A 26559-nucleotide genomic window follows, 5' to 3' on the forward strand; every position below is an offset into this window, starting at 1 on the left:
GAATGCAAAGAATGTTCAATACAATTGAAGTTTCTCAGTATGCAGGTATTTCTGTCCTCCTGGTTTGGTAACAGTTGTACCTGTTGTTACTTCTAAGTGTGAACTCATCTGTTTCACCCACATCTCCTTTCAGTGATTTCCGTGGAGATTAGTCTGAATAATAGAATATATTTCAGGCATGTGAGCAGTCACTGAGAGATTTCTCCGTGAGCACCCTAACAGTTTATGAGAAAGTAACCCTGACCTTATGCACGACCTAGGGAAGAATGGTGTGCTTGGGTTGAGCCTTTTATAGTTCTTTGAGAATAATCTTTTCCTTTAACCGTCCTATGCTGTTTCCTTTAAAAAGAAATTAGTCCAGACGTTTCCTTTACCATAAAGGCATGCAGTTCAGCTTGAGAAAATAAACGCAGAGAGGATATAAACAGACACAGACCAGGAGCTCCACCATAGCAAAGCCACTTAGAACTTGTAAGAAACTACCTTTAACCAAATAGTTAACATAGGCTTGCTGTCTTTGACCTTTTTTTTTTTTTTTTGACTTTTATTCAAAATATCAAGGGAAGTTTCTGAAAGTTTTTCAGTAATTGGAGAAGCTATATGACAGAGGACCACTTCCTTTCTGCTATTTGGTCAAGATGAAAGCAGTAAGTGATAATAGCATCTTGGCAGGAACACAGACATTGCCTTTTGCTTCAGACCGGTTGGAAAATTGATGGGGACTTTGACTCTAGGTAGAGATGTTGGGTGAGAGTGATACATGGCACCCGCAAACAGTTTGTAGGCACTGGGGACGTTTAGTTGCTTGGCATAGGAAGTAGGAGGTGTCCGATGGCTGACTTCAAGCACTTGAAAGGCTGCTGTGGAGAAGAGAGGTCAATGTGTTACATCTTCTAGTTCAGGTGAGCGCAAGGAAAAGATCTAAGAGAAATACTGGCTACAAAGTAGTTTGGGCTGCTTAGTGAAGGGATGGGAACCCTGTCAACTGAAGTGTTCAAAGAGAGGCTGCAAGACCACTTGCCAGAAAACTGTTAGGGAGACTCCGTTGGGGGGAGATCTATCGATTCAATTCAGTGTGCCTCTCCTGCCAGTGAAAACAGTTGCAAAGCCTCTGGGGACAGTGTTAGTAGGTTATTGATGATGCTAAATAAAGAGCTCAAGAATCCATTAGTTCTCCTGCCTTGCTCTGTGACCACACACAAGGCAGGTTAATTTTTTCAACATGTCCCTTTCTCTGGCTTGACGTCTCTTTTAAGATACAGGCTGTTTTCTGATTTTACTGGGGACTGTAGCATCATGCCAGCCTCTCTCAGTAGATAGTGAGGGTGTCTGCTTTGTAGCTTCATTCCCTTGAGTTATAGTTGAACATGAGAATCCAAAAGCTTTAGGCTTTCCTTCACTCAGTGGGGATTTTGAGGATGCTGTGGTCACTCCATTCTTCTTTTCCATGGCCTGCGGGCATCGCCAGAAAGTCTAGTCTTTATGCTCTGAGTGAAATACATTCAGTTCTTCATGTGGCTTTTCAAAGATTGCCATTTTCCTCTGCATACCTAGAAACACTTCATTGTAGGAATCTTCACTGAGGCATTTTCATTCATAGGTGATAGAATAAACTGTATTGTTTTTTGTTTTTGGTGAGGACGATTCTTGGAGTACAATGAAAGCCTCGCTCCTTTGTACATGATACATTTCATGTTCTGAAAGATGCATCAAGAGCTAGCTGGTTGTTTTTCTGTAAATTTTCCGGCTTTGATACAGTATTTTTATGTAATGACTTTTAAAACGATTTGTTTCTAATTGCTGACTGTTTCTGATGTTCTGATAACATTTAACTCTCAACCTTTAGTGATCTAAATGCGAATGATGTGGTTTCATAATGTGAAAAGTTGGGTGAGGAAAAAAATGAATAAGTGTTTAAAACAAAAAAGAACAGCAGATAAGAGATACCAAGTGATGGTTAGGAAGACAGTTGTAACTAATGAGTTGAAATAATGCTTTTCCAGGAAAACTAAAGAAACTGTCTATCTTGAAAGTGGATCAGAACAGACTCACACAGTTGCCTGAAGCAGTTGGAGACTGTGAAAGCCTCACTGAATTAGTTCTTACAGAAAACCGGCTCCTGGTGAGTGTGGCTTGCACGTTCAAATGGATGCATAGAGTGTGCTTTCTATATGTCAAGACTTATATGGGTAGATTCTACTTACAATTTGGGTGGGCTACATGGAACTTTTCTCATGTTACATCTAAAAAAGGGACTTGTAAAGCAAATGCATGACATAAAGATGATTGGCGTTTAACCTGCTTCAGTGAAGAGAATGGTATTTAAGCTCCCCTTACAGAGGTTTCCAGGGAGGTGCAGGAATGAGCCACTGATGCCTCTGCCATGGTGTCCGAGGACCGCCAGAGCAAACGTTCTCTCAGGGCTCTTCGAGTAAATGGAGAGAGAGAGAGAGAGAGAGAGAGAGAGAGAGAGAGAGAGAGAAGGGGAGAAAACGGTGGTTGACCAGGGGGTGGGGGGTGGTTAGTGTGAGTGCTCTCTGGAGGACTGGGTGTGGGTCTGTGATCCTACCCCGCCCTAGAAATTGGGGATGGAGGTGGCTGCAAGTGCCCCTGCCTTGGGCCAGACTTCCCTTCCTACCAAGGGCAGAGCTTTGGCCTACACCACCTACCAGGGGCAGTCTCGCTTGCTCTCACTTCCTGCCGCTTCCTCTGCTTTCCATCAGGCCCTCATTTATTACTTCATCTTCTCCTTTTCCTCTTCTTTTCATCGTCTTGTAGCAGCTTTTGCTTCATTTTACTTGCCTACCTTTCTCCCTGTATTTTATCCCTGTATTTCCTACCCTACTTATCCTTCTTCTTTTTCCTCTTCTCTTCTCCTTTTTTATAAAAAGTATAAGTAATGTTCTTGAGGTGGAAAGAGCAGAAAAAGCATGAGTGGGTAGGACACAGAGCTGGTGGGGGAGCCTGGCCACATCTCTCCTCAGGCAGCCTCCTCTGGCGGCTGTAGTGGAAGTGACCTAACCTTCCCATCCTAGTTTGTGGTTTCAGGCTTACAGATAGTAATCACAACACTTATAAAAATGGTATTCATTCACCCCTGGCTTGCATCAGAGTGTTGAAGCTCCCCCCTTCATCAGGGTACTGCCTGGCTCCTATAGTTCTCTGTGCACCCCACTCCTCCCACCCTGCTCACCTTGTTCCTGTTCCCATGCTGCTGTCCCCGTGCCACTCACGGCACCCGTGCTCAGGGTTCTTCTGATTTCCCCTAGCCATCTGGCTTCCAGTCATCCAAGCCATTCTCCCACTGTGGTTCTCCAAGGTGCAGATAGTTAAGGGATGAATCTTGAGGTGCAAATTGTTTAACACTGAGGAACATTCATTACCTCTTTGCTAGGTATTTCTCTGTTCCCAGGTCTGTCTGTCCCTTTGACTTCATTTTATTGAAACATATTCCTGTTTTAACAAAAATGCAGAATATTTCATTGTACATCTTCCAAATGAGCTTTAATGTGTCTGATATTCAGGAAGAACTGCTATGTCTCTTGCTGGATGAAATTATATTCTTTAAGTCCTTGAGAAGATCTGTTTTACTGTGAGTCACGTCTCTGAAAATAAATTAATAATTAAAATGTTATTTTAACAGACCTTACCTAAGAGCATTGGAAAACTTAAGAAGTTGAGCAACTTGAATGCAGACAGAAATAAATTAGTGTCTTTACCAAAAGAGGTATGTGCTTTAAAAAAACAATAATAATTACAAAGAAATAACAGCATATATGGATCAGAAATATCAGATGTTTTAAAAGACTTAATGTGGTGCTTTTTAAATGTTACGTACTCTCATTTGTGGGCACAGAGGTGGTCGGAGGAGTTGTATCAAAGAACAATCATCAGTAACATTAAAGAGAGTAGGTGGGTCCAGATGACTCTGAGCATTGTTGAGAAAGGTGAATTGATAGGATTTTAAGTGCCAGAAAGGGAGATTTGACGTTTCTGACTCGACATATAGAGAATGGTGACACCATTTGGGAGTTTAGCAGAGGAGGAAGTAGATGACGTTGGGTCTGAGTTTAAAGTGAAATTAAACCACTTCCTAAGATATTGGAATTATAAAGGTGGACCTTGATGCAACCTTTTTACTGGGCAGAGACTGATACTGGGCAGTGTTCATGTCCAGGTGAGAGTGAAGGAACTCTTCACAAAGGCATTCACATAGAGGAATGTGAATGGGAAGCTATAGCCAGACTCTTAGGTGTTTTTTTGTTTGTTTGTTTGTTTGTTTGTTTGTTTGTTTTTGTTTTTGCCAATGGTCCAACCAGGAGAAGAGACCATCACCATTCACTGTGGGGAGTAGTTGTACAGACTTAGAGGCATGTAAATTCTGGAAAGGGAGGTGGAAATGCTGAGAATGAGAAGGAAATTCAGAGCAGATGCAACAGAGAAGTATTTAGTGTGATGTTTAACAAGAAGGCTTACCTTCTATTTGGAACTAGGAGAATTTGGAGATGAGGAGTACCAAGGTTGATTTTTTTGTTAGCCGTTAGCCTGAAACCCCGTTTCAGCCACCCTTCTGTCCCCTGTCAAATGTTGGTGGGCCCCCCCCTTTTGCTAGGCCTCACATGAAAAAGTGTGGTATCGTGTGATATGATCCCTGCCCAGGCAGAGTGTCCTTCCTATTCCTGTCTTGACCCTTTCCTACATCTCCCTTGGGATGATTTTAAACCTGCCATCCCACCAACCAGAACCTGTGGGGTTCTTATTTCCCTAGGGCCCTTCTGAACTTGGTCTGGTTTCTCTTTCCTCATCTTCACACTGTATCCTCACTGTCCCAGTCATCTGTCTGGGCAAGACGGCCAACATTCCTGAGGGGAAGCATGGCAAGTATTTGTTATAAATGCGGCCATATTCTGACCCACCCTTACTGTGAGCACCAGCACTTGAATGAAACTGTTCCCCGCAGAAAGATTTAAGTACATCTCTGCTAAGCTGGACCACAAATAAGAGATTTTGCTCATCAGACATTTTGGTTTCCACCTCACAGTGATAAACCACAACACAGAGCTGATATTCTGAATGTTGATTTTACTCTTGTTGAATGGGTAATAGACCAGACCCATAGTCACGTGGCCAGAGAAGTAGGAAGGATTTAATTCTTGCTTTCTCAATGCCACATACTGTAGCCAGAGTTCTCATGTTTGTTAACTCACTGAATCTTCATAACAGGTGGGATCATGAGGGAAATTTTCTCATTTTAGAGATAAAGAAACTGAGGCCAGTGAAAACTTTTCCTTAGCAAGCCTCATATAGCTAGGAGTTGGTAGATTGGACACTAGAGATGTGTCCTGACAGTGAGCCCACTGCTTTTTCACAGGCCAAGAAAGCATGACCACTCAGGTGATACAGATTCTGTCTAGCCTGTTCATTGGTGTGCCCTTGAGTTGGTAAAGAAAGGTGAAACTATCTGTAGTGTGGACATGTTAGAAAATTAATACATTTTAGGAACATGTTCAAAGTCAGTGCCAAAGGGAGCGGTTGGAAGTTGAATGGCCATCCACAGTAAGCTTCCCCACCCAGCCTGTCTTCCCTGTCCCTCTCTTCTGGTTCTCTTTTGAAGGAACATTCTTTACAAAACTTTAACATTTTATTTGTAAAATTATTGCTATCATTTCGGCATCCGTCCTCCGTCCTCTTTACATTCTGAGAATGAAACTTGCACTCAGGGTTCAGAGATTATGCCTACCACATGCCGTGTCGTGTGTCTGTGTAAGTCTCTTAGAACAGCTTTTCACAATGTGGAAAGTGAACATGGTGTGAAAATAGTCCTGGCTTCAAAGCATTTTAGTTAGCTGTCACGTGGTATCTGTTCTCTATGAAATTGTGGTTGGTTTTCTGGCATGTAGAGTTTATAAAGGAGTAAAGTCTGTGCCCCTTCCTTCAGGTTCGAGGTAAAGCAGAGAATGTTTAAAGCAGAATCAGCTCTTTTCTGGCACAGCTTCACTAGTGACTACTGATGCAAACTCACCTCCCAGAGTAGGAAAATGCCCTGAGCCCATGTGCCTAATTCTGCTGCGGGTTACAGTTTGGTGACCCAGGAGAAATGGCTGAGTGCTTGTTGTTGACCATTGGGGCTGAGCAGCCAGACCACTCAAGTCCTCCTTACATCGAAACATGTCATGTTGGTCTGGGCAGCACCACTGCACCATGAGTCTCTGTGCAGTGAGTGTGGTAGGCCCTGTGACCGTGTGTGTGTGTGTGTGTGTGTGTGTGTGTGTGTGACCGGGTGGGTGACAGAGGGGATGGGCCTTGTGCACTTGATCTGCTTCCAAGCTTGATACCATTTGATCATATCCTATACTTTCCTGATTGGAGTCTTCCCTTTCAAAACTTGACTGCTTTCTCTTGAACAATGAAGTTGCATGCATGACCTATCTAAACTACAGTGCTGACCGATTCAATGTATATGCCAAAAATCCATAATTGTTTTAATTGCTATTGGTCTGGTGTGCTGTGTGGTTCTTCCTATTTTTTGCCTTTCTTTAATTTGATATTATTGTATATCGTCAGTTTTGTATAGCACAGCTCCTTAGTCTTTTGCAGCATTTATTTGTATTTTGTTTTTTTCCCAATTGAGGGGAAAATGTTTGTACTGTGGGTCACAATAATAGATTCTGTTTGTGTTTTGTGGTGTTATTTGTAGTAAACATTTGCAAATCAATGAATGTCTCTTATTTTCTTAATTGTTAGCTGCTTGGAAATTTAGAAAAGTCGGGTAAACTTGTTATCTTGTAAGTATTGTTCAGACCACAGTTGCATCTCTAACTTCCATTTTGCTTTTTAAATGCATGAAGATTCAAATCGACTGACTGCTTTGTGTGTTCCTCATTGTAAAATATTGTACATTTTCCTCTAAACTCAGGTTGTTTTTTTTTTTTCAAAATGACTGCATGGCCTGGAACCTTATTTTGTTATGTGTTTGTCAGATTTGTTCAAACTATTCTCTCTCAAAAGAATGCTTATCTGTGAGTTACGTTTTAAGTTATTGAGAAATTCTGAAAGACGTAACATGGCAGCTCATGTGTCTTCACTAAATTCTAGTTTGTTGCCACAATTCTCTCTCTAGTGGAAAGGCTAGATGTGCTTTATTTGCTACATGTAGCATGCTTCCGATTTTTTCAGCAACTTATTTGTGTCTTTCATTTCTCATCCTGTTGTAGAAGTATGAACGCTTCTGGGAAAAGAGGTCTCCCTAAAAAGCTCATGTTTTTGAAGAAGAGACTGTGTTACATGATCATGGGCAGACAGGGAGTTGGTTTATGTGCGATCGTGGGTATGATGAAAGAGAGCCAGCAACTTTATAACATTCCCCAGCCAAATCGTACCTTTAAACAACCTGCCCCAGCTAAAGAGATCCTGGCCAGAAGAAATTGAACATGTGTCCAAGCTTAGAATCCAGTCTTTGGTCTCCATCAGGAAAAAATGAAAGTGATCTTGACTCCATCATATGTCTACAGTCACATGAGACAAGATAGGATTGGCAGATCACTCATCAGAGCTTTTTTTGCCCCTTTTTGTAAATGAGGCAATCTCTCAACATTAATTACCCATACATATTGTTGTGATTTTCATAAGTATCTGTGCTGACAGTTCATTTTTGTGGATAGTTTTCTGTGTTCTTACTACCATTTAATGTAAGCTTCCATCATATTCTGAAATTGATTATTCATAAATAAAAGAGATGAGATAAAACCTAAAAATACTAGAATAAAGTATAGTTGGCTATTGGATATCAGAATGGAGAAGGCATTCCTAAACTTGAAAGAGGAAGTAGGTTGTAAAAGAGACAACTGATTGATGTGTCTATGTGAAAATTAGATTTCTGATGGTCAAGAAGGTAAAGTCAGCCTGGGGGCAAGGGGACATTTATAACATCACAACCGAGGGAGGTCTCTTCTTACTTTGCTTGAAATCCTTCCAGATCATTGAGAAAAAAGATAGTCCCGCTAGGAAAAAAGCAGACAAAAATAAAAGCAAAGAACCCATCATAAGAAACAATAAGTGATTCAGAGAATTAAAAATAGAAATGGCTATGCACGTGAAAAAATTTTTAGCCTCATCACTATTCACAGAAATGTTAGTGGAAGCTTTTTGACCTATCTTATTTCAAGATTAAAAAAAATAATAAGGATACTAAATGTTGGTGAGGGCATGGGAAAATGTATATTGTCCTAGAAGAATAACTTATTACAGGTTCCCTGGAAGGGAGTAAAGTAATAGGAAAACCTTTAAGAGTATTCATACCCATTGATTCTGGAATGCTACTTCTAGGGCTTTGCCCTAAGAAAACAATTATGGACACACATTAAAATCACGCCCAAGAAGATTTCTCACATACGTAGAGGCTCACAGGTGACATGTGCCACATCAAGCACGTACAGGGTCAGCTAACCTGTGCCAGGCGCTGTGTTGAGGGATTTCCTGCATATTTTTGTCTGATTTTCACAGCAGTTCTATGAAGTGTGGGTGAATCGTGATCCACATCCAAGAGACTGTGAAAGTGAGACTCAGTGTAAGGAACTCACCCAAGGTTACAGGGGGAAGAAATGGCAGAACCAACTAGCCATGTCTATCTAATGTGGGAGCTTTGCGCAGTGATCTGTGAGACTGCTGGAGAATGAAATACTTACGTAATCAGTAAAAATCCTTTTAGAAGCATAATGACGTGGGAAGACGTTCTTGGTGTCATATGTAAACTGAGGTGCTGAAGATCGAGCGTTGGTCCTAATTTTGTTGAAGCGTATATACATAATCAAGTATATGGCAATACTACTAAAAGATTATACTTCAAAATGTTCATACTGATTGTCCCTTTGTGATAGAATTTGATCTAAGTTATTTTTTTTCATTGTGCTTTTGTGTGTGTGTGTGTGTGTGTGTGTGTGTGTGTGTATGGTTTTTATTTTCCAGTCAACGTAACTTACTGTTTTATAATTAGAAAAGAAGAATGCCATAGCTATTAGTGGATATTTTGATGTCAGTGGCCCAATAATTCAGGAAGTCCCAAAGCCACATGATTTCCAAAATATTTATGAAATAGGAACATTAAAATAATATGCCACAGATGATGATGGGAAAGATAAAAACAGTCTTTGGTTTCTAAATTACGCATATTATTACAGCTCAAATTATATTTTGACCAGATTTTGCTTATTGTACATTTTCCTTTTTGCCAGTGAAATGTGGGTTCCATTCTGTTACATAGAATGTTAACAGGCAGATACTGAAGGAAAATGAAAGTTTCTTCACACTTAGGGCAGGCATTCAGAAAGCAGAATATAGGTAGACCAAGGGTGACTAATAGAGGCTTTCACTTTGAATCTCTGAATGTGATTATCTCCTCTAGAGTAATGTCACCTGTAGGTAGTAGTTAATACGTAGTGAAGGCTGACCTGGCTAAAGGTTTGCTTGGTGAAGTGCAGGTCCCATCTCCTTCAGATGGATTATATCGGATCCAAACAGGGAAGGAAAATATCTGCAGTTAAGGGACACGAAACAGCGAAACAGAGGTTCTCAGCTACATTCTGTAGTTCTCCAAGTCCAACCCCTTGTATTCTGGGAAGGTACTATTATGTGGTTTGAGGAAGTTTAAAAATACCAGCTTCCTACGTAACTGGTAATAAGTTATTTAAACAGTGACCCTGCTTCCCAGAATTCCTCAGTGACACAGGCATTTCATCCCAGTGACCACTAAGGACCCTGTAAACTCTGCCTCCTGAGCCCAAGAGAGAAAGCAGAAATACATATGAACAATATGTATAACGCAATACTGAGCTCATGTTAGTGCTTCACTGGCATTGCAGTCATGGTGTATTTATCACGGTGACATTTTGTCGCTGTGGTGCGTGGTTGGGGGAGAGAGTTTGAAGCTCAAGTGTGTTCTGGGGAGAGCTCACCAGCATCGGTACACTTCCAGCAACTTAGTACGTCGGTGTTGTCTGCACTCGCTATTTGGATCTGGGGCTTTCGCTTCTTGAAAAGACCGTAACGCTCATGTTTATTTGCCAGCCACATTTACTAGTCCAGGTTCTATGCTAGGTGCTAAATTTTATTTGTAGTTTCATTCAGTTTAGCCCTGATTGTTACTTTTGGTTAAAGACCACAGAACACATGACTGAAGCTAGATTCCAGCCCAGGTCTGTGTGATCTCAAAGCATCCACTCCATGGCACCACTTCCCTCCCTAAGGTCTATAAAGAACTGTGCCTTTTGAGTTATGGTTTTTACTGCTTAACAATTTTTTCTAAAAGCCAAAGGTTCGTGGCATGCCTTCCTGGCTGATTTGGAAAGAGGTCTCTGTGTGACTGTTTGCCTGGGACAGCATGTGCCTCTGAGGGTGATGAAGGCATCCCCAGCACGCTCTGCAATAACACTTGCTCTTTGTTGGCATTGTTTTCTGAAAACCTTAGACAATAGAGATCAGGAGGTCACTCTGCCCGCCTTGACGACCCAGAGTGCCTAGAAGGCTCTTGAATACAATTGCTTTCCACCCCTTGAGGTCTCAAATGGGTATAAGATTAGAATGGGACAGGAAAAAGAGAAAAATAAATAAATGAGACTATAAGCACAGGAGACAGCTCCCACACTCCAGTGGAAGTTGACACTATTTCCCCCCAAATACTTGAGTGTTTACTTGTCCAAAACTTTTAATTGCTCTAACAACGATTAGAGCCCTCTCTGACCCATTGCAATTAATTAATTTTTGTAACAGACAATATATGTACATGGTACAGATTGAAAACGTTCACATGGTGTAGTATTAGGGCCCCCAAACAGATATCCTACAGGTGGCTGGAGCAGTGGACAGCTTCATGACAAAGCGTCCCAAATTATGATCAGTTTCAGCTCTGTACACTGCTCCAGGAGTTTTATTTTGCCACTGTGAGGGTTGTGTATGTGAATAACTGATATCATCTGCTTTGGCTCCCTGCAGTATGGACAAATCTTATGTCTTCAAAGCCAGGCCAGGATCGTAAGGTTGAGGGGTGTCCAGCCTCAGCCTCCGGCTGATCTGGAAGACCTTCCACATGGCCTACAGGCCCACCGCTGACCCCAGTGCAGATACCCCTCCACATGGAGCAGGGCCACGGGGGATTCCCTTCCATGAGGGGCTTGGGTATTCCTGCCCATGAGTAGATCTCTTTTGGGCTCATCTCAGTTTATCAGAGAGAATCTAATCATGTCAATCCTCAGAAGATTCACAGTTTTGAATCCTTGCATGGTATTCCTGGGCATCTGAGTAAAACTGATGATTGATTCCCTTCCTCAAGGGAGGGAAGAATGCCAAGCCCCTCAAAGATCCTGTTGCACCCCTCTTTTAGGACATGATATGGGGGCCCTATATTTATAGAAGCTAAGAGAGGACACTCTAGTGTTTTCTAGAGAAAACGAGTTGTTTGGCTTTCATTGCTACACATAGAAGCAGGCACTAACTTTAAGCAGCAGCCTTTCACTAGTTAGGAAACAAACATTAACTGTATAAACATGTCTAAATGAGAAACGTTGGTAGGTAGATGGGATGGGTACAGTACTTGCCAAGCACCCTGGTTATATGTACATGCACAAATTAAACAGCTTGGTGAAACAATCTGTCAGAGGGCCTGTATAGACCATAATTACGAAAGAAATGCAGAGAGTGCTGTATTGGTGTGGACCAGTGGGTTTTGGGAAGACATGATGATGTAGAGGATGTTTAGCTAATATTGGATGATTGATAAGATTTAGAAGGACAGAAAAAATAAGAACATTTCTCTAGGAAAACAGTGGGACCCAAATGATGGATTTTATTTTTATTTTGTTATTTTTAAAAATTATTTATTTTGAGAGAGAGAGAAAGTGTGAGAGAGTGCAAGCAGGGGAGGGACAGAGGGACACAGAGAGCAAGTAGGGGAGGGGCTGAGAGAGAGGGAGAGAGAGAATTCCAAGCAGAATCCACACTTGTCAGCACAGAGTCCTACACAGGGCTCAATCCCATGAACCGTGAGATTATGACCTGAGCCAAAATCAAGAGTCAGATGCTTAACTGACTGAGCCCTCCAGGTGCCCCTAAAATGCTGTATTTTAGAGGACAGTGAAAGCACCAGTTTTGCTGGGATGGGAAATGTGAACACTGAGAAAGAATGGGGACAAACTAAAAGTCTTTCCACATATCTGGGTATTTTCCATTTTAGACAGATTTTCATGTTTCCTTATGTTTATTTTTCTTTTACATCCACTATGGTTAAATACTGTGGTTAAATGTATTATCTCAAAATCTTTATATGAACTCCTAAGGGAAGCCATGATAAGATTATTCATGAAGATAATTATGTAGCAATTTCATAAATATGCCTTCTTCTCTTTAAGGTACATACATACACACAACACGTGTCATAGGAAAGGGCATAAGATGTGTTCAGATATCACTGAAGATGCAAGTCTCTTGCCCCTCCTCAAGTGGGAGGCTGTGGAGTATTTTTCCATGTGTTCGAGAGACATCAATAGGTTCCTTCATGAGCCTTTTCTTGCAGCCTCCCTGGGTGAGGATAGCGAGTACAGGGAGAATGTAGTTCTGTATGGAGTCCTGAATGTTGTTGTGTCTGAGATCAAGTTGTGTTTCCACCCTCTTGGTCCAGCTTTCCTGACCATAGGAACCAGAGCCAATTTGTTCAAGAGGATGATTGAATTCTTTTGTGTTTGTGTTCTTTTTTTGAAGACTAGATCCAAGCAAAGCTCAATTACCTTTGAATCGCTTACTTTAAAAATAAATGGTAATCAAATTTGGTGTGGATACAGATAGTGATACACTTCTACCCACATTAGTTTTACCAGATTAATGTATGTATTTACCAAATTCAATTTTTGCTAAAATAGTGTTAATTTTGCAGTTGTCAAAGGAAAACGAAAAATGAATTTACCAAATTAAGTTGTGACTAACCGAAAGCTATTAAAAGATGTATGGTGCAGATTAGTGTACTGTGTCATCTATCAGATGTCTTTTTTTCCCCCTCCCTCCCTTCCTCTCTTTCTTTCTCTCTCTCTCTCTCTCTGTTTCTTAAATGAACTGGAACACTGGGAATACTAAATTTAATATAATGGGCAGGTCTTCAGAGGGGTCTATATGGATCATCCTTGGCCTTATTTTTGAAACTTAGAATTTTCAGTCTCCCATATTACCGAACAATAATTGTCTGGACCTGTGTGGCTTAGTTAACATATTTAAAAGACGCAGTTGCGTTAGATAGCAGTGGAAAATGACTTGCATTTCAGAGTGTAAGTTTTGAACTGTCCTGTTTCTTTTCGTGATTTAATTTAGACTCTCTGAGTTTCATGTATTGCAGAGATTTTTAGGACCTTATTGGACTACTTAGTACTTTGTATGATTTAAATTAATCATAGTTGGTCATCAGTGTCATTTTATGCATCCTTCTCATGCCATTTGATAAACAAGATACTCCACTCACACCACCATCTTCCAAAAAAACCTGGAAAAAAAGCCTGTATTTTCTTTCTCATTGTAGATTGGCGGGTGCTGCAGCCTCACCGTGTTCTGTGTGCGTGACAATAGACTGACTCGGATACCTGCAGAGGTGTCCCAGGCAACAGAGCTTCATGTCCTAGATGTGGCAGGGAACAGGTAAGCATGTCCTGGTTTGCTTTATTTGAGAAAAAGAACCAAATGTTCATGCACCCCAACCTTTGCCATCTTGCCTTTGCACCGTCTTCTAGAATATATACCGATGAGTCGAATGACCCAGGGCCCAGGAAGTTGTTAGTTTGAGAGCAGGGACAGTGGATCATTGGACAGATGAGGGACAGCCTAAGTGTGGGGCACTTTGAAGTTGAAGTGGACACTTTTGTGGAAATGCTTCTCAGAACAGCAGTATGGTGATGTAAGGGAAACAGCACTGAGACCTGGGATACTTGGGTTTTACTTCAGCTTTTATAGCTAGCTTTTGTACGTCATCATGAGCCTCTGAGTTTCCTCATCTGAAGAATGAGCTTGAATGAGTTTGAACGAGATTTGAACCAGGGATCTTGATGTGCTCTGCTGGTGATTCTGAGCCTCCTGAAATTGTAAATAAAATTGTATCCAGGGATGCTTTTCCGGCCAAAGGATAACACAGCTAATGTCAGAATCACCAAGTGATCCATCGTCTGTGATAAAGTGAAGAGCCACCTGACGAGTGTCCCCAAGGTCACAGCAGTGCATTTCTCAAGTTCTGGGGTCAGAGGTCATGGTGGACTGCTCACTGGTTTCTGGAATATGCCTTCTCTTCACCTTTGTAAAATACAGATTTGTTTCAGTCATTCTGTACTAGTTTCATCACCTCAGATGGTACACGTGCTTTCTTTCCCCCGAGCCTAGAGACCAGCTACTCTTTCTAGCTGGGACCCCCTTCTCTGGCTCCCACTTGTATCCCTCATCGCTCATGCTTTCATTTTCACCAGGGAGCTTTCTTCTCTTGGAGCCTGCTTTTTTTTTTTTTTTTCAATTCTCCCTAACATAGCACTCAGCACCGTATGATAAATGTGTGTGTAACCATCTAAACCTAACAGCGCCTGAAGTTAAATGTGGCACCTGTGTCACTGTGCCATTTATCCCTGCACAGTGCCTGGTACTTACAATAAAAGCCTGGTAAATTCTTGTCGCCCAAATGAAAATGTTAAAAATGTTAGTTTTGTAGAGTGAAGAGTAGGCCACTGCGAAATGCCTTGTGTCACAGGCTTCATCACCAAAGGAATTTAAAAAATGCTTTTGAGTATTACATAGTTAGATGGGAGAAAAAGTGCTCAGCCAGGGGAAAATGATCACTGATTCTGAATGGTAGATAGCAGCAGTCTGAAGAGTGTTTGGAGGATGGTGTGCTAAGTGCTGATTAGCTAGTCACTGAGGTCAGGCACAAGCCACTATTTTTCATTCTGGCTAATCCATTGTAGATAATGGTGCTAATAAATTACAGGACACAGTAGGCCTCAGGGAATGCTCACCGTTTTCAAGTTAAGGCTTTCAGGACATCTTGATAGATTCTTAAGACCACTGACCGGTTACTGGAGACTTGGGATTAATTTGAGTTGAATGTTGACTTTCTGCTGGACTGAGTCCCACGCACAGTGTAGAGCTTGGGAAGGGTGGTTCTTCCCCCACCTCCAGCAGCAGGAACTCGGTGACTCCAAACCTTCCCGGATTCTTGTCATGCTGGCGAGCCTGAATTTACATCGCTAATTCTTGAGCAGAATGATGGCTCTGATGTCTAAAAATTGCTCTTCACAGGAGTGAAGGCTCTATTCTCTAGTTCTCAGGAGGGAAAGTTAAATTTTTATTATGTTTGGGCTGGGGTGGAGAAAACCTCATTAAAAAGTGCACTTACATAGCTGTCGGCTGAGTCAGTGAAGTGTGTCTTTTAGCCCGTGTATATATGGATTCATAACCAAATTTTAAACCTATTAAAATATTTAATTACTACTTATTTTAAGTATTAGTATAGAAACTAATAAAAAAAAAGGCTACAATGTCAGCTTTTTAGCTTGCAGAAACGTTACACCATGGGAAATCCTGCCACATAGGACAGAAGTTTTTGCCTCTGCTGTCAAGCATATAAAAAAGCAAATGGCACAGAGACTGCATGTTAGTTTCCACAAACTTTCTTTGACAAGTTTGATGGAATAACTATAAAATGCCACTGGGAAACTAAGTATCCAATCTTGTACAGTAACAGAGAAGATGTCTTTTATCATCAGCTACCCATGGGCACAGAATACACATTTCCTTAATTCTTACTCTTTCCCACAGGACTGTCCACCAACTACACAATACCTCTGGTATTTTGAGGATCTCTGAGGAAGAATAGTAAAATACTAGAAACAGTGGAGGTCAATGGGGGAATAGTTTGTACCTTTGAATTTTATAATCCAAAAAATTAAATTTAAAAATACTAAAACGGGTACCTGGGGTACCTTTGGCTCAAGTCATAATCTCACGGTTTGTGGGTTCAAGCCCCATGTCGGGCTCTGTGCTGACAGCTCAGAGCCTGGAACCTGCTTTGGGTTCTGTCTCCCAATCTCTTTCTCTCTCTGCCCCTGCCCTGCTCACGTTCTGTCTCTCTCTCTCAAAATAAGTAAACATTAAAAAATTCAAAAATACTAAAACATTACCTCACAGTTGTTAGAATGGCTGTTATCAATAAGACAAGAGGTAACAAGTGTTGGTAAGGACTTGGAGACAGGGGAACCCTCTTGCTCCATTGATGGGAATGCAGATTGGTGCAGCCACTAGGGAAGGCAGTGTGGAGGTTCCTCAAAACATAGAGGAACTACCCTATGATCTGGCCACCCCATTCTGATGTATGTCCAAGGGAAATGAAAACGGGATATCGAAGACATATCTGCACCCCCATGTTCATTGCAGCATGAGTCACAGTAGCCAAGATATGGAACCAACCTAAACACTGTCAGCAGATGAATGGATAAAGAAGTGAGAAGGAAGGAAATCATGCTATTTATGACATGGATGGACCTTGAGGGCGTTATGCTAAGTGAAATAAGTCAGACAGAAAAAGACAAATACTATATGATCTCACATGTGAAATCTAAAAACAGCTGAACTCATAGAAATAGAGAGTAGCATGGAGGTCACCAGAGGCTAGGGGTAGGGGAGGAAGGGAGGTGTTGATAAGTGGGTACAAATTCCCAGTTATAAGATGAATAATTTCTGGGGACCTGATGTCTATCATCGGGACTGCATTTAATAATACTGTATTACATCCTTGAAAGTTGCTAAGAGAGCAGATCTTAAATGTTCTCGCCACACGCACACGCACACAAGGTGGTAGTTATGCGACTGGATGGAGGTGTTAATTAACCCTACTGTGGTAAGTCCCTGGGGAATATATGAGTGTATCAAATCATCCCAGGTACACCTTAAAGTTTCACAGTGTTCATGGCAATTATAGCTCAGTAAAGCTGGGAAGAAATATTAAAAGACAAAACACAACACGGCAGTGTGGTTATACCGTGGAGTACTAAGCACTTAAAAGGATGAGATGATCTCTCTGTGTAGTGACACAGGAGGCCCATGGTACTGAGTAAAAAGAGCAACTGTTGGGCATACGTAGTACTCTCATTTTTGTTTTTAAAACAACATATCTGTGCAGTACACCAAAACATCAATACCAGTTCCCCTAGAGGAGGGGTGGAGGCCTGAGGTCACAGGGGGCTTTCCCTTTAGATATTTCAGTTACATTTTCCTACCGATTATGTTCTATGTATCTTTAAACATTTTTGGAAACTCTGCTTAAAACTAAAAATTCCAGCAGGAGGTAAAAGATGAAGCATTCCATTGTAAGACGTATGCAACGGTAGGTTAAGTCAATATTAAATTAACCAGTCTAGCCATGTTTAGTTGTCAAATAAACTTGACAGTGCAGTCGCTACAGTAGTGCAGAGATAGGGAAGGTCACTTCAGGTTGATTGGTCGTGGATTTAACTGGAAATGAGAGGCTTGGCTCATGGTGTGGTTATGCGTTTGCTGTAGTCCTTGTACCATTGATGTAAATAATAACCACAGACTTTTTATTTTGGGGGGATGGGGTCCTAAATAAAACATAGAGATGTGGACAAATAGGACAGTGGCTTCTTGTGTTGATTCTGCAGAGTACAGAAGGTACCAGAATAAACCAAAAATGTATTATTAACTCCTCTGGAAAGCAAGAATACACACACACATACACACACACACACACACACACACACAGATGGGGCAGGGTGTGAGGATCTCTAAAAAAGAGCTTTTTTCTTTTTCTTTTTCTTTTTAAAAAAGTTTTTTTTTTAACGTTTATTTATTTTTGAGAGACAGACAGCACAAGCAGGGGAGGGGCAGAGAGAGAGGGAGACACAGAACCCAAAGCAGGCTCCAGGCTCTGAGCTGCTAGCACAGACCCTGACATGGGGCTCAAACTCATGAGCTGTGAGATTATGACCTGAGCCCAAGTTGCCGCTTAATGGACTGAGCCACCCAGGTGCCCCTTTTTTTTCCTTTTTTGTCTTTGACACTCTGAAACACCCTCCCTGGGACGCTTGCCAACGAGCTCATGTGTGGTGTGTGCTCGGCTGGCAACAGCCATGTTCAAGCTGGCACTCTGATATTTCACAGGGAAATTGGTGTTCTAGACAAGTCACTAATCTTACATGGCTTGGCTGAATGTCATTATTAAGATCTGTTATTGTAGAGTCTAGTCATTTATTTCAGCTTTTACCATGATTTGTCATTCTTACAAGCTGTTATTTATTATTGATGCTCTGTTTAGCCTTTTATTTATACCTTTGGTTTAGTACTTAGCTGCAAAGCCAGTTATTCTTCTAAGAAGGTACAATGACCAGGGGCTCCAGGGGCTCCAGGATCCAGCTTCGGCTCAGGTCATGATCTCATAGTTTGTAAGTTCAAGCCCTGCATTGGGCTCGCTGCTGTCAGCACAGAGCCTGCTTCAGATCCTCTGTCCCCCCCCCCTCTCTCTGCCACTCCCCCACTTATACTCTATTTCTCAAAACAAACAAACAAAACAAACATTAATAAAAAGGTATGATGACCATGTTTGAGTATCTGTGTTTTGTGCCAGTTTTAAAATCTTAATTTTTTTTTCCTTTATGCCCTCATGATTAAGAAATTTAGAGGCACTAACTGTAGATATCGTGCCTAGACTCTAAAACTTGAAACATTTCTAAAGAAGTAGGAACAGACATTCAAAAGAATTATCCTTTTGTTAGTAGTAAAATGAAAGACTTTGAGGTATTTGAAGCTTTCACAGTATGTTAGGGTAGTCTTAAAATCCCTGTCACCAGGCCAGGCAAATACGTGTCTCCTGTCTTTAACTTCCTTGCATTTGAGTGTATGTGTGACAGCCTTTGGGCAGAGGCAAGAATAATTTGTTGTATAAGCAGAAGAGATTTCACTTTCTATCTCCTTCATAGACCCAGCACCTCAAGACAGTAAGTAGAGCTGTAAAGCCTCTGCTTCCTTGGATCCCCTTGGGCATCCTTCATGGTATAAGCCCATCACTGCCCTTGGTGGATTCTGGGATTTAAAAGTACGTATTTCTTTCTCAGTCAGTTTGGCCCTTATTAGTGAAATTTTGTAGTGTACAATACATAGAGACTTTTTTTTAATGTCTGTTTTTGAGAGGGGGAGAGAGCGAGTAAGCAAGGGAGGGGCAGAGAGAGAGGGAGACAGAGAATCTGAAGCAGGCTGCATGCTGTCAGAGCACGGCCTGGTGCGGGCTCAAACCCACAAGCTGGGAGACCATGACCTGAGCCGAAGATGGACACTCAACCAACTGAGCCCCCCAGGCGCCCCATTCATGGGTACTTTAACGTAAGCAGATCTCATGGATGCATTGACACTGAGGTACAATTCCACTGACTCAGTACTGCACCCAGTACATACGTGTGGGATGGACCAGCCTTTGCTGGACTAATTGTTAGGAAAAGAAACTATATTGTTGCCTGCATGACTAGTATATTGTAAATATCATGTGAAATACATTTTTCTTGTGAAAAGTTTGTCAATAATACATTCGTTGTTAACACTCTCGATGCACTCTTTGATCATTTTCACTTCATTTGTTAAAATAACCAGTCTGTGCTTACATTTTATTTAGATAGTTTTATCATATTGGAGTGCAACTTGTCTTCATATCTCTACGTAGAGTTCACATTAATTTTCCATAAGCCTGTCAATTCAGAATGGCATCTATGTCTGAAAATGCAGCATTAATCTGTTGGCAAGATGTGTAGGTAGATCCCCCACATGTGTTAACTGGAGATAGGTGTGCAATATCATAAAAGAAAGAACCCCAGCAATATATGCTGTCATAGAATTTCTGATGGTATTACTGAGCCAGGGATTTCTTTTAAGAAAATGTTCCTCATCTTGGAGTCCTCAGAATGCAGTCACCTCATTATTGTCCAGCTTATGAAGACCCTGCCAAGATTGTAATTTAATACATAGAGACATCCTCAGAGTAAAAATACCTTATCAAATACCACCTTAGTTTCTTTGCACCTGAAGTTTCTGGTACCTAACAGAGGTTTGGTTATTTTCATCATGCACCAGTAGGCGTGTGTAAAGCATTGGTTTTCACTAAAGCAGCTTTTTCACCCCTCACACTGTTAGCGTCTTAGGCCTGATAATTCTCTGTTGTCAGGGCTGTCCTGTGCATTGTGAGATGTATAGCAATATCCTCGGCCTCTACCCTCTAGATGCCAGCAGCACCTCCCAAAAATGTCTGCAGACACTGCTAGCTATCCCTAGGGGCAGAAGCGCCCCTGGTTAAGAACCACTGCACTAAAGTAATCTTTGGCAAGTACTAAGTACGTATGATTCCTGGTGCGGATCTTTGCTAAATAGAGTTAATTGAGTGTAGACACTGTGTCAGACATTTGTGTGAACATAAATATAAAATTAATCTTCAGGTGTCACATTACAATTTTTAAAGTGCTTTAATATATACGATCTCATTTGAAACTGAAACAATGTGAAGTGGACATTGATTATCACATAGGAGTCTGGGAAGTGGGAGCTTCTAGAAACTGGAAGACATATGTTTGAAATGGATACCTAAAAATAAGCTCCCTAGAGGAATGCAATCCAAGCGAAAAACTTTTTAATCTTTATTTGAATTGCCACTTAAACTCTTCAACATCCCAGGCATCTGCTTCCTGTCGTCTTGATTTGCCAGGTGCTACTGGAAACAGGTAATCGTCCGTGAGGCTGTTGCCATTGACTCAGTAAAAACTGCTGCTTCTGGGTTCTTCCACAATTACTCTGGCTTTTTTTCTCTTTAAATCGAAACCTCCTAGTGCAAGACTTGACTCATGTGTTCTGTAATTTCCTCATGTTTTGCCCCATGGCCAGAGGTGCTAATAAGAGAGATGACGGCAGAAGAGGGAAGTCCAGTGACTGAACTGAGGAGTCTGCTCACAAAGAATACGTCAAGGATCTTATTATAAATTTTTTTTTAATTTTTTTTAACGTTTATTTATTTTTGAGACAGAGAGAGACAGAGCATGAAGGGGGGAGGGGCAGAGAGAGAAGGAGACACAGAATTGGAAGCAGGCTCCAGGCTCCGAGCCATCAGCCCAGAGCCCGACGTGGGGCTCGAACTCACGGACCGCAAGATCATGACCTGAGCTGAAGTCGGACGCTTAACCGACTGCGCCACCCAGGCGCCCCAAGGATCTTATTATAAACATTAACATCTTGTTCCATGTTGAACCCGATCCCAGGAGGTTCTTTGTAATGTTTTTATTCAGTCTGTATTGACAGGAATTGATGTCATTATAAAATCTGAGACCCTGATGTCTGCTTTTGTTTTAAATTAGGCTATTACATCTGCCTTTATCCCTGACCGCCTTGAAGCTGAAGGCTCTGTGGTTGTCGGACAACCAGTCCCAGCCTCTGCTCACGTTCCAGACGGACACAGATCACGCCACAGGAGAGAAGATTTTGACCTGTGTCTTGCTTCCTCAGCTGCCTTCTGAACCTACTTGCCAAGGTGAATTTAAGGACAATACTCACATGGCCACATGCTCCTACTAACAGGAACAGGAGCTAATATCTATCTATATGACCTCTTACTCCCACAGGCATCTGTAACTTGTCTAAGATACTCCTCGGACCAGCCTGGGTGAGGTCACTGGGGGTCTCCTCTGGGAACGCTCCTCTGCACCTTTGCAGAAAACGTACCCCTCACACCTGCTTATCATATCTGAAATTCCTTAAACAGCCTTTTGGGTTTGAACTGTGGATAAAGCTGAAAATACAGATACTTTTTAAAAAGTTAACAGAGTCCCTTAAAATCCAAACTGATGGTTTAGAGGATTAGTACTGAACACCAATGTGGAACAGCGTTGCAGGCATTCTGTTGTTTTGAGTCATTGTTCCTTTGTTTTGTAAATTACGTGTGGTTTTAAAAAATATTCATAGTAACATCAAATTGCTATAAAAATCATTTTCTGAGAGCTGGATTTTATAAAAGAGACCTAGAGTGCTCTGGGAGAACAGGAGTCCCCTAAGTGGAAAGGCCCCAAAGCATCTTGCCAATCCCAGCCTTGTTAGAAGAGCTTTTAAGGGGCGCCTGGGTGGCGCAGTCGGTTAAGCGTCCGACTTCAGCCAGGTCACGATCTCGCGGTCCAGGAGTTCGAGCCCCGCGTCAGGCTCTGGGCTGATGGCTCAGAGCCTGGAGCCTGTTTCTGATTCTGTGTCTCCCTCTCTCTCTGCCCCTCCCCCGTTCATGCTCTGTCTCTCTCTGTCTCAAAAATAAATAAACGTTGGAAAAAAAAAATTAAAAAAATTAAAAAAAAAAAAAAAAAAAAGAAGAGCTTTTAAGACCCCAGGGGAGGGGCGCCTGGGTGGCTCAGTCGGTTGAGCGTCTGACTTCGGCTCAGGTCGCGATCTCGCGGTCCGTGAGTTCGAGCCCCGCATCAGGCTCTGGGCTGATGGCTCAGAGCCTGGAGCCTGCTTCCGATTCTGTGTCTCCCTCTCTCTCTCTGCCCCTCCCCCGTTCATGCTCTGTCTCTCTCTGTCTCAAAAATAAATAAATGTTAAAAAAAAAATTTAAAAAATTAAAAAAAAAAAAAAGACCCCAGGGGAAAAACAAGGCAGAAAGTGTTACTGAGGGAAGTACTGGTGTCCCAAAGTCAGTGTATAGAAAAGAATTGTGAGAAAGGATTCTTCTACAAATTATGATGACATTCTCTAATGAAATATTAAGCCTTAATTTAACAGATCTTTTATATGATCTCAGATTGAATCATGCATCATTGAAAAGAAAGGGCAACCCTGTCCCAGACTTTTTTCTTTTCATTTAAATTTTTTTTAAATACTGCATAGTAGTTACCAGTCACATGAACCGACTTCCCAACTAATGTCGTCTTTGTCGTGACAGAGAACCTGCCTCGCTGTGGGGCTCTGGAAAGCTTGGTGAATGATGTCTCCGATGAGGCCTGGAATGAGCGTGCCGTGAACAGAGTCAGTGCAATCCGATTTTTGGAAGACGAGAAAGACGAAGAAGACAATGAAACGGTATGGAGGTGGAAATTGATGGCCTACCTGGAAAATAAGGATCTTTTAATTTCCAATTGACTGTTCTCCGCTTTGCCTTCAGCATGTAAAAAAAAAAAAAAAAAAAAAAATTAGAAGGCAAAACTAGATACTTCTAGGTACCGATTCACCAAATGTATATAAAGCAAATGGAACTCTGTTTTTTGTTTGTTTGTTTGTTTGTTTGAATAGTGTATACCCTTTTTCTTTATTTGTGATAGCTTCCCTTCTTGCCTGCAGTAAATTGATGGGGAATTTTTTCTGTGTCTGTTGTTCTCGGTGAAGGAAGTCTCCTCCCCACGCCCGTTTATAGGTGTACCACATTGACTCCCTTCACATCTCGCAGTGTGACTTAGCTTGCCTTCTGTGGAGCCATGCTTCTGTGTCTTCTTCATGTAACCGTTCTTCTCTTCACCTTTAGGCAGAGTGCTTGTGATATTAGTTGGGTTAATTTACTAGTTTTCATCCAAAAATCAAGAAGAGATCTGAAAGTACTACTTAGCCTTACTCCATTCACACTTGAAAATGTCTCTCAGGCAGCTGACATCTCCAGGAGTCAGTGACAACTCTCGAAATCTTACTACAAGTTGACTTTGGCTTAAACTCCTTGCACTAATTGAGATTTTCATAAGCAGAGCTGAGAGGGAGTACCTGCAGCCCCCAAAGCAATGTGTGGTTTTTAAATTACTGTCTGTAGTCTTTGTTATTCCAGCTGTCACCGAATGGGACTTCATCCATTTACAGTAGTGGATTACAAAGTAGGAATTAGTCATGAAAAAATAACTTGAGCAGAAATGACTCCTCATAGCTGATTCCTCCTGCCTTGTTGGAGGGGGATGATTTCACCCACTCCTTCATGGCCACAACAGTGCCCTGGCAGTTTTGTGTTAACGTACTTTAGGCTCCTCCTGAAACTCCTTGGACAGTCCATTTAAAAGATACAGATACTGTTTTATGAGCCAGAGGGCATGTAACATGTCAAATAATACATTTTTTTAAAGATTGCCCCTGCCATATCACTTCACTTCCAGCACCGTGGCCTTTATTAGAAGACTGTGAACTCCAGTAGGTGATGTAAATAACACACACAGCAGCGGAATAAGAAAAGAAGCCCTTCTGTCTGTCTGTGTCTGTCTGTCTGTCTGTCTGTCTGTCTGTCTCTCTCTCTCTCTCCTTCCTTTTCCTTCCACTTCTATGCCTCCAGGGTTGAAAGAAGTCAGAACCACTTGGGGTAATAGGACATTTCAGGGATTTTAAGTTTTTGACCCCTTTATCTTCTTTCTCCGCACCCCACACTAACATCTTAATCTTTTTTTTCTTGTTGTTCATTGAACTTTATTTTCATATTACACTAATTTCACATTTTACAAAGTACCCTTTTATTGTGAAAGTAATCCTTCAGTCTTGACTAGACCAGTCCCGTGCCACGTTCATGTTCCCTTAAGTGCTTACTGGTAAGCAGCCGATAAACACTCGTGGGGCAGGAGGAGGTGCTCCCGCCCACTCTAACTCATAGCTCCTCAGAGGTAAGGAGGCCACTGCCTCCCAGCCGCCTGTTGGAAAGAGTAAAGGCATAAAAGCAAAACATTCACTCCCCTGTTTGTTTGCAGAGAACACTTCTGAGGCGAGCCACTCCACACCCTGGGGAGCTAAAGAATATGAAAAAGACAGTGGAGAATTTACGGAACGACCGGAATGCTGCTAAAGGACTGGATTCAAACAAGAACGAGGTCAATCACACCATTGACCGAGTGACCACTTCTGTATAGAACTTCACCTGCAGGTTTTACCTCCCGTGTCTCCCCCTGCTGTTGAGATGTTCCCGTGCCCTCCGGAGGAGCCTCACGCAGTCCTTTGTCTTCCCTGGAAGGCGGGGAGGCACGCGCCACCCCCAGGCCGCCTGCCGGGGTTGCTGCTCTGTCCACGGATGTGCCTTACTGCGGTCCAGGCGCGCTTCCTTTCCTCCAGCTTCCAGTCGTTTGTCATGATAAGTAGAATACACTACTGTAAACATCTGACCTTTGGTGTTGTCTTATGTTGGGGTCAGGGAGCACAGGAAGGGGAATTGTTTTTGTCCTCCTCCCTCCTGTAAAGCGCCCGGGACATTTTTCTCTTGGACCTACTGATGAGAGAGAGTTTTATGTACGGGGAATAATTGATACTTTTTTAAAACCTTTTTTGGCAGCTCAGATGGTGTAAATTTTAAAAAATTTTGTATAGGTATTTCATAACAAAAAAAATGTGTATTTCTTTTTCGTTATTTTATCATGCAGACGGTACATATTTTAGTATTTGTGCGGGAAGAAAAGCGCAAGAGTCCTAAAGTGTTTTCTCTTTTACCATCCACTTGTGCCTTACTGTATCCTGTGTCATGTCAAACGAGTTGCACACAGCGACGTCCTCAAGCAGTCAGATGAGACTAAGAATGTGGTACTTTTAAAGCAGTGTTGGATTTTAATCAGTAATCTACCTGGTGGATTTGTTCTTAGCCAAAAAGAAGAGTTACCACCAATTTGTAAATTTTATCAGTTGAATTTTTTTTTTTTTTAGAAAGATGAACCAAAGGATTAGACTGCTAATATTTCGTTTCTTAACACTTTTTATGAATGAGTCTCTTAGAATGAGTACAGTGTCTGATTGTACCTACTTGGAAGGTATATGCCATTTGTAAAATAAAATCAGAAAAGCACAAAAGGAGAAAACTGGTTCAGGAATCCAGTGAGTAAATGAATTATGTACTGCAAAAGAAAGTATGATTTTTATTGAAGAAAGCTTTAAAAGTTTTATATTGAGATATAAAACCACAATAAAGCGAAATAACCTACAACCATATTAGAAATATTGCTATCTTTGTAAGTGCAATTTAATTTGTAAATAGAGTTTGAGTCAAAATATAACAAAATATTGCTTCAAGTTTTAATTTTAAGTCTGCTAATTTAAGAGGTATGGGGGTATGTTTTGGTGCATTTCTGTTGATTTTTTTTTTTTTTTTGTATAATGTGATAAAAGAGAAATGAAAATGCCAGTTACTATGAGGAAAATCACGATATTGTTGGGTTTTTTTGTTTTCTCTCCATGAAATAAAATCACCCTGGAATTAACCATACAACTCTTTAAACTTATCACCTTGTAATGTTCAGATGATGGCAAGTAGCTGCATTCTTTGACAGTGTGTTCCCATCCATTAAATATCCAAACTACTGGTCAGTTTTGAGTTAATTTCTTGCCCTTTTGCCACACAGGACAGACCCCAGAAGTGCCCTTCACTCTGGCAAATAACTTCGGGTTATGGCTGGCCAACTGGACTCGTTAGCAATCTGCTTTCAACCAACCAAATTCAATATCTTCTATTACTGCTGTGCATTTACTTACTGGGTTCATTTTCTTTTTCTCTCCTTTTTTTTTTTTTTTTTGAATATTTATTCTTGAGAG

The 26559-nt window shown here is 41.5% G+C and overlaps 1 protein-coding gene across 1 annotated transcript in view; it reads left to right on the top strand.

Annotated features, from left to right (window-relative positions):
- Nucleotides 1–26334, top strand: part of LRRC1 (leucine rich repeat containing 1) — a 135266-nt gene extending 108932 nt beyond the window's left edge. The window contains exons 9-14 of the mRNA XM_043591666.1: nt 2004–2122; nt 3644–3727; nt 13553–13668; nt 21408–21580; nt 22973–23109; nt 24738–26334. Of these exons, the coding sequence (XP_043447601.1) occupies nt 2004–2122; nt 3644–3727; nt 13553–13668; nt 21408–21580; nt 22973–23109; nt 24738–24896 (788 nt within the window). The 3' untranslated portion in view covers nt 24897–26334. The remainder of the gene's footprint in view (nt 1–2003; nt 2123–3643; nt 3728–13552; nt 13669–21407; nt 21581–22972; nt 23110–24737) is intronic.
- The last annotated feature ends 225 nt before the right edge of the window (nt 26335–26559 follow it).

This window comes from Prionailurus bengalensis, chromosome B2 (genome assembly GCF_016509475.1).
Source record: "Prionailurus bengalensis isolate Pbe53 chromosome B2, Fcat_Pben_1.1_paternal_pri, whole genome shotgun sequence".
Taxonomy (NCBI): Eukaryota; Metazoa; Chordata; class Mammalia; order Carnivora; family Felidae; genus Prionailurus; species Prionailurus bengalensis.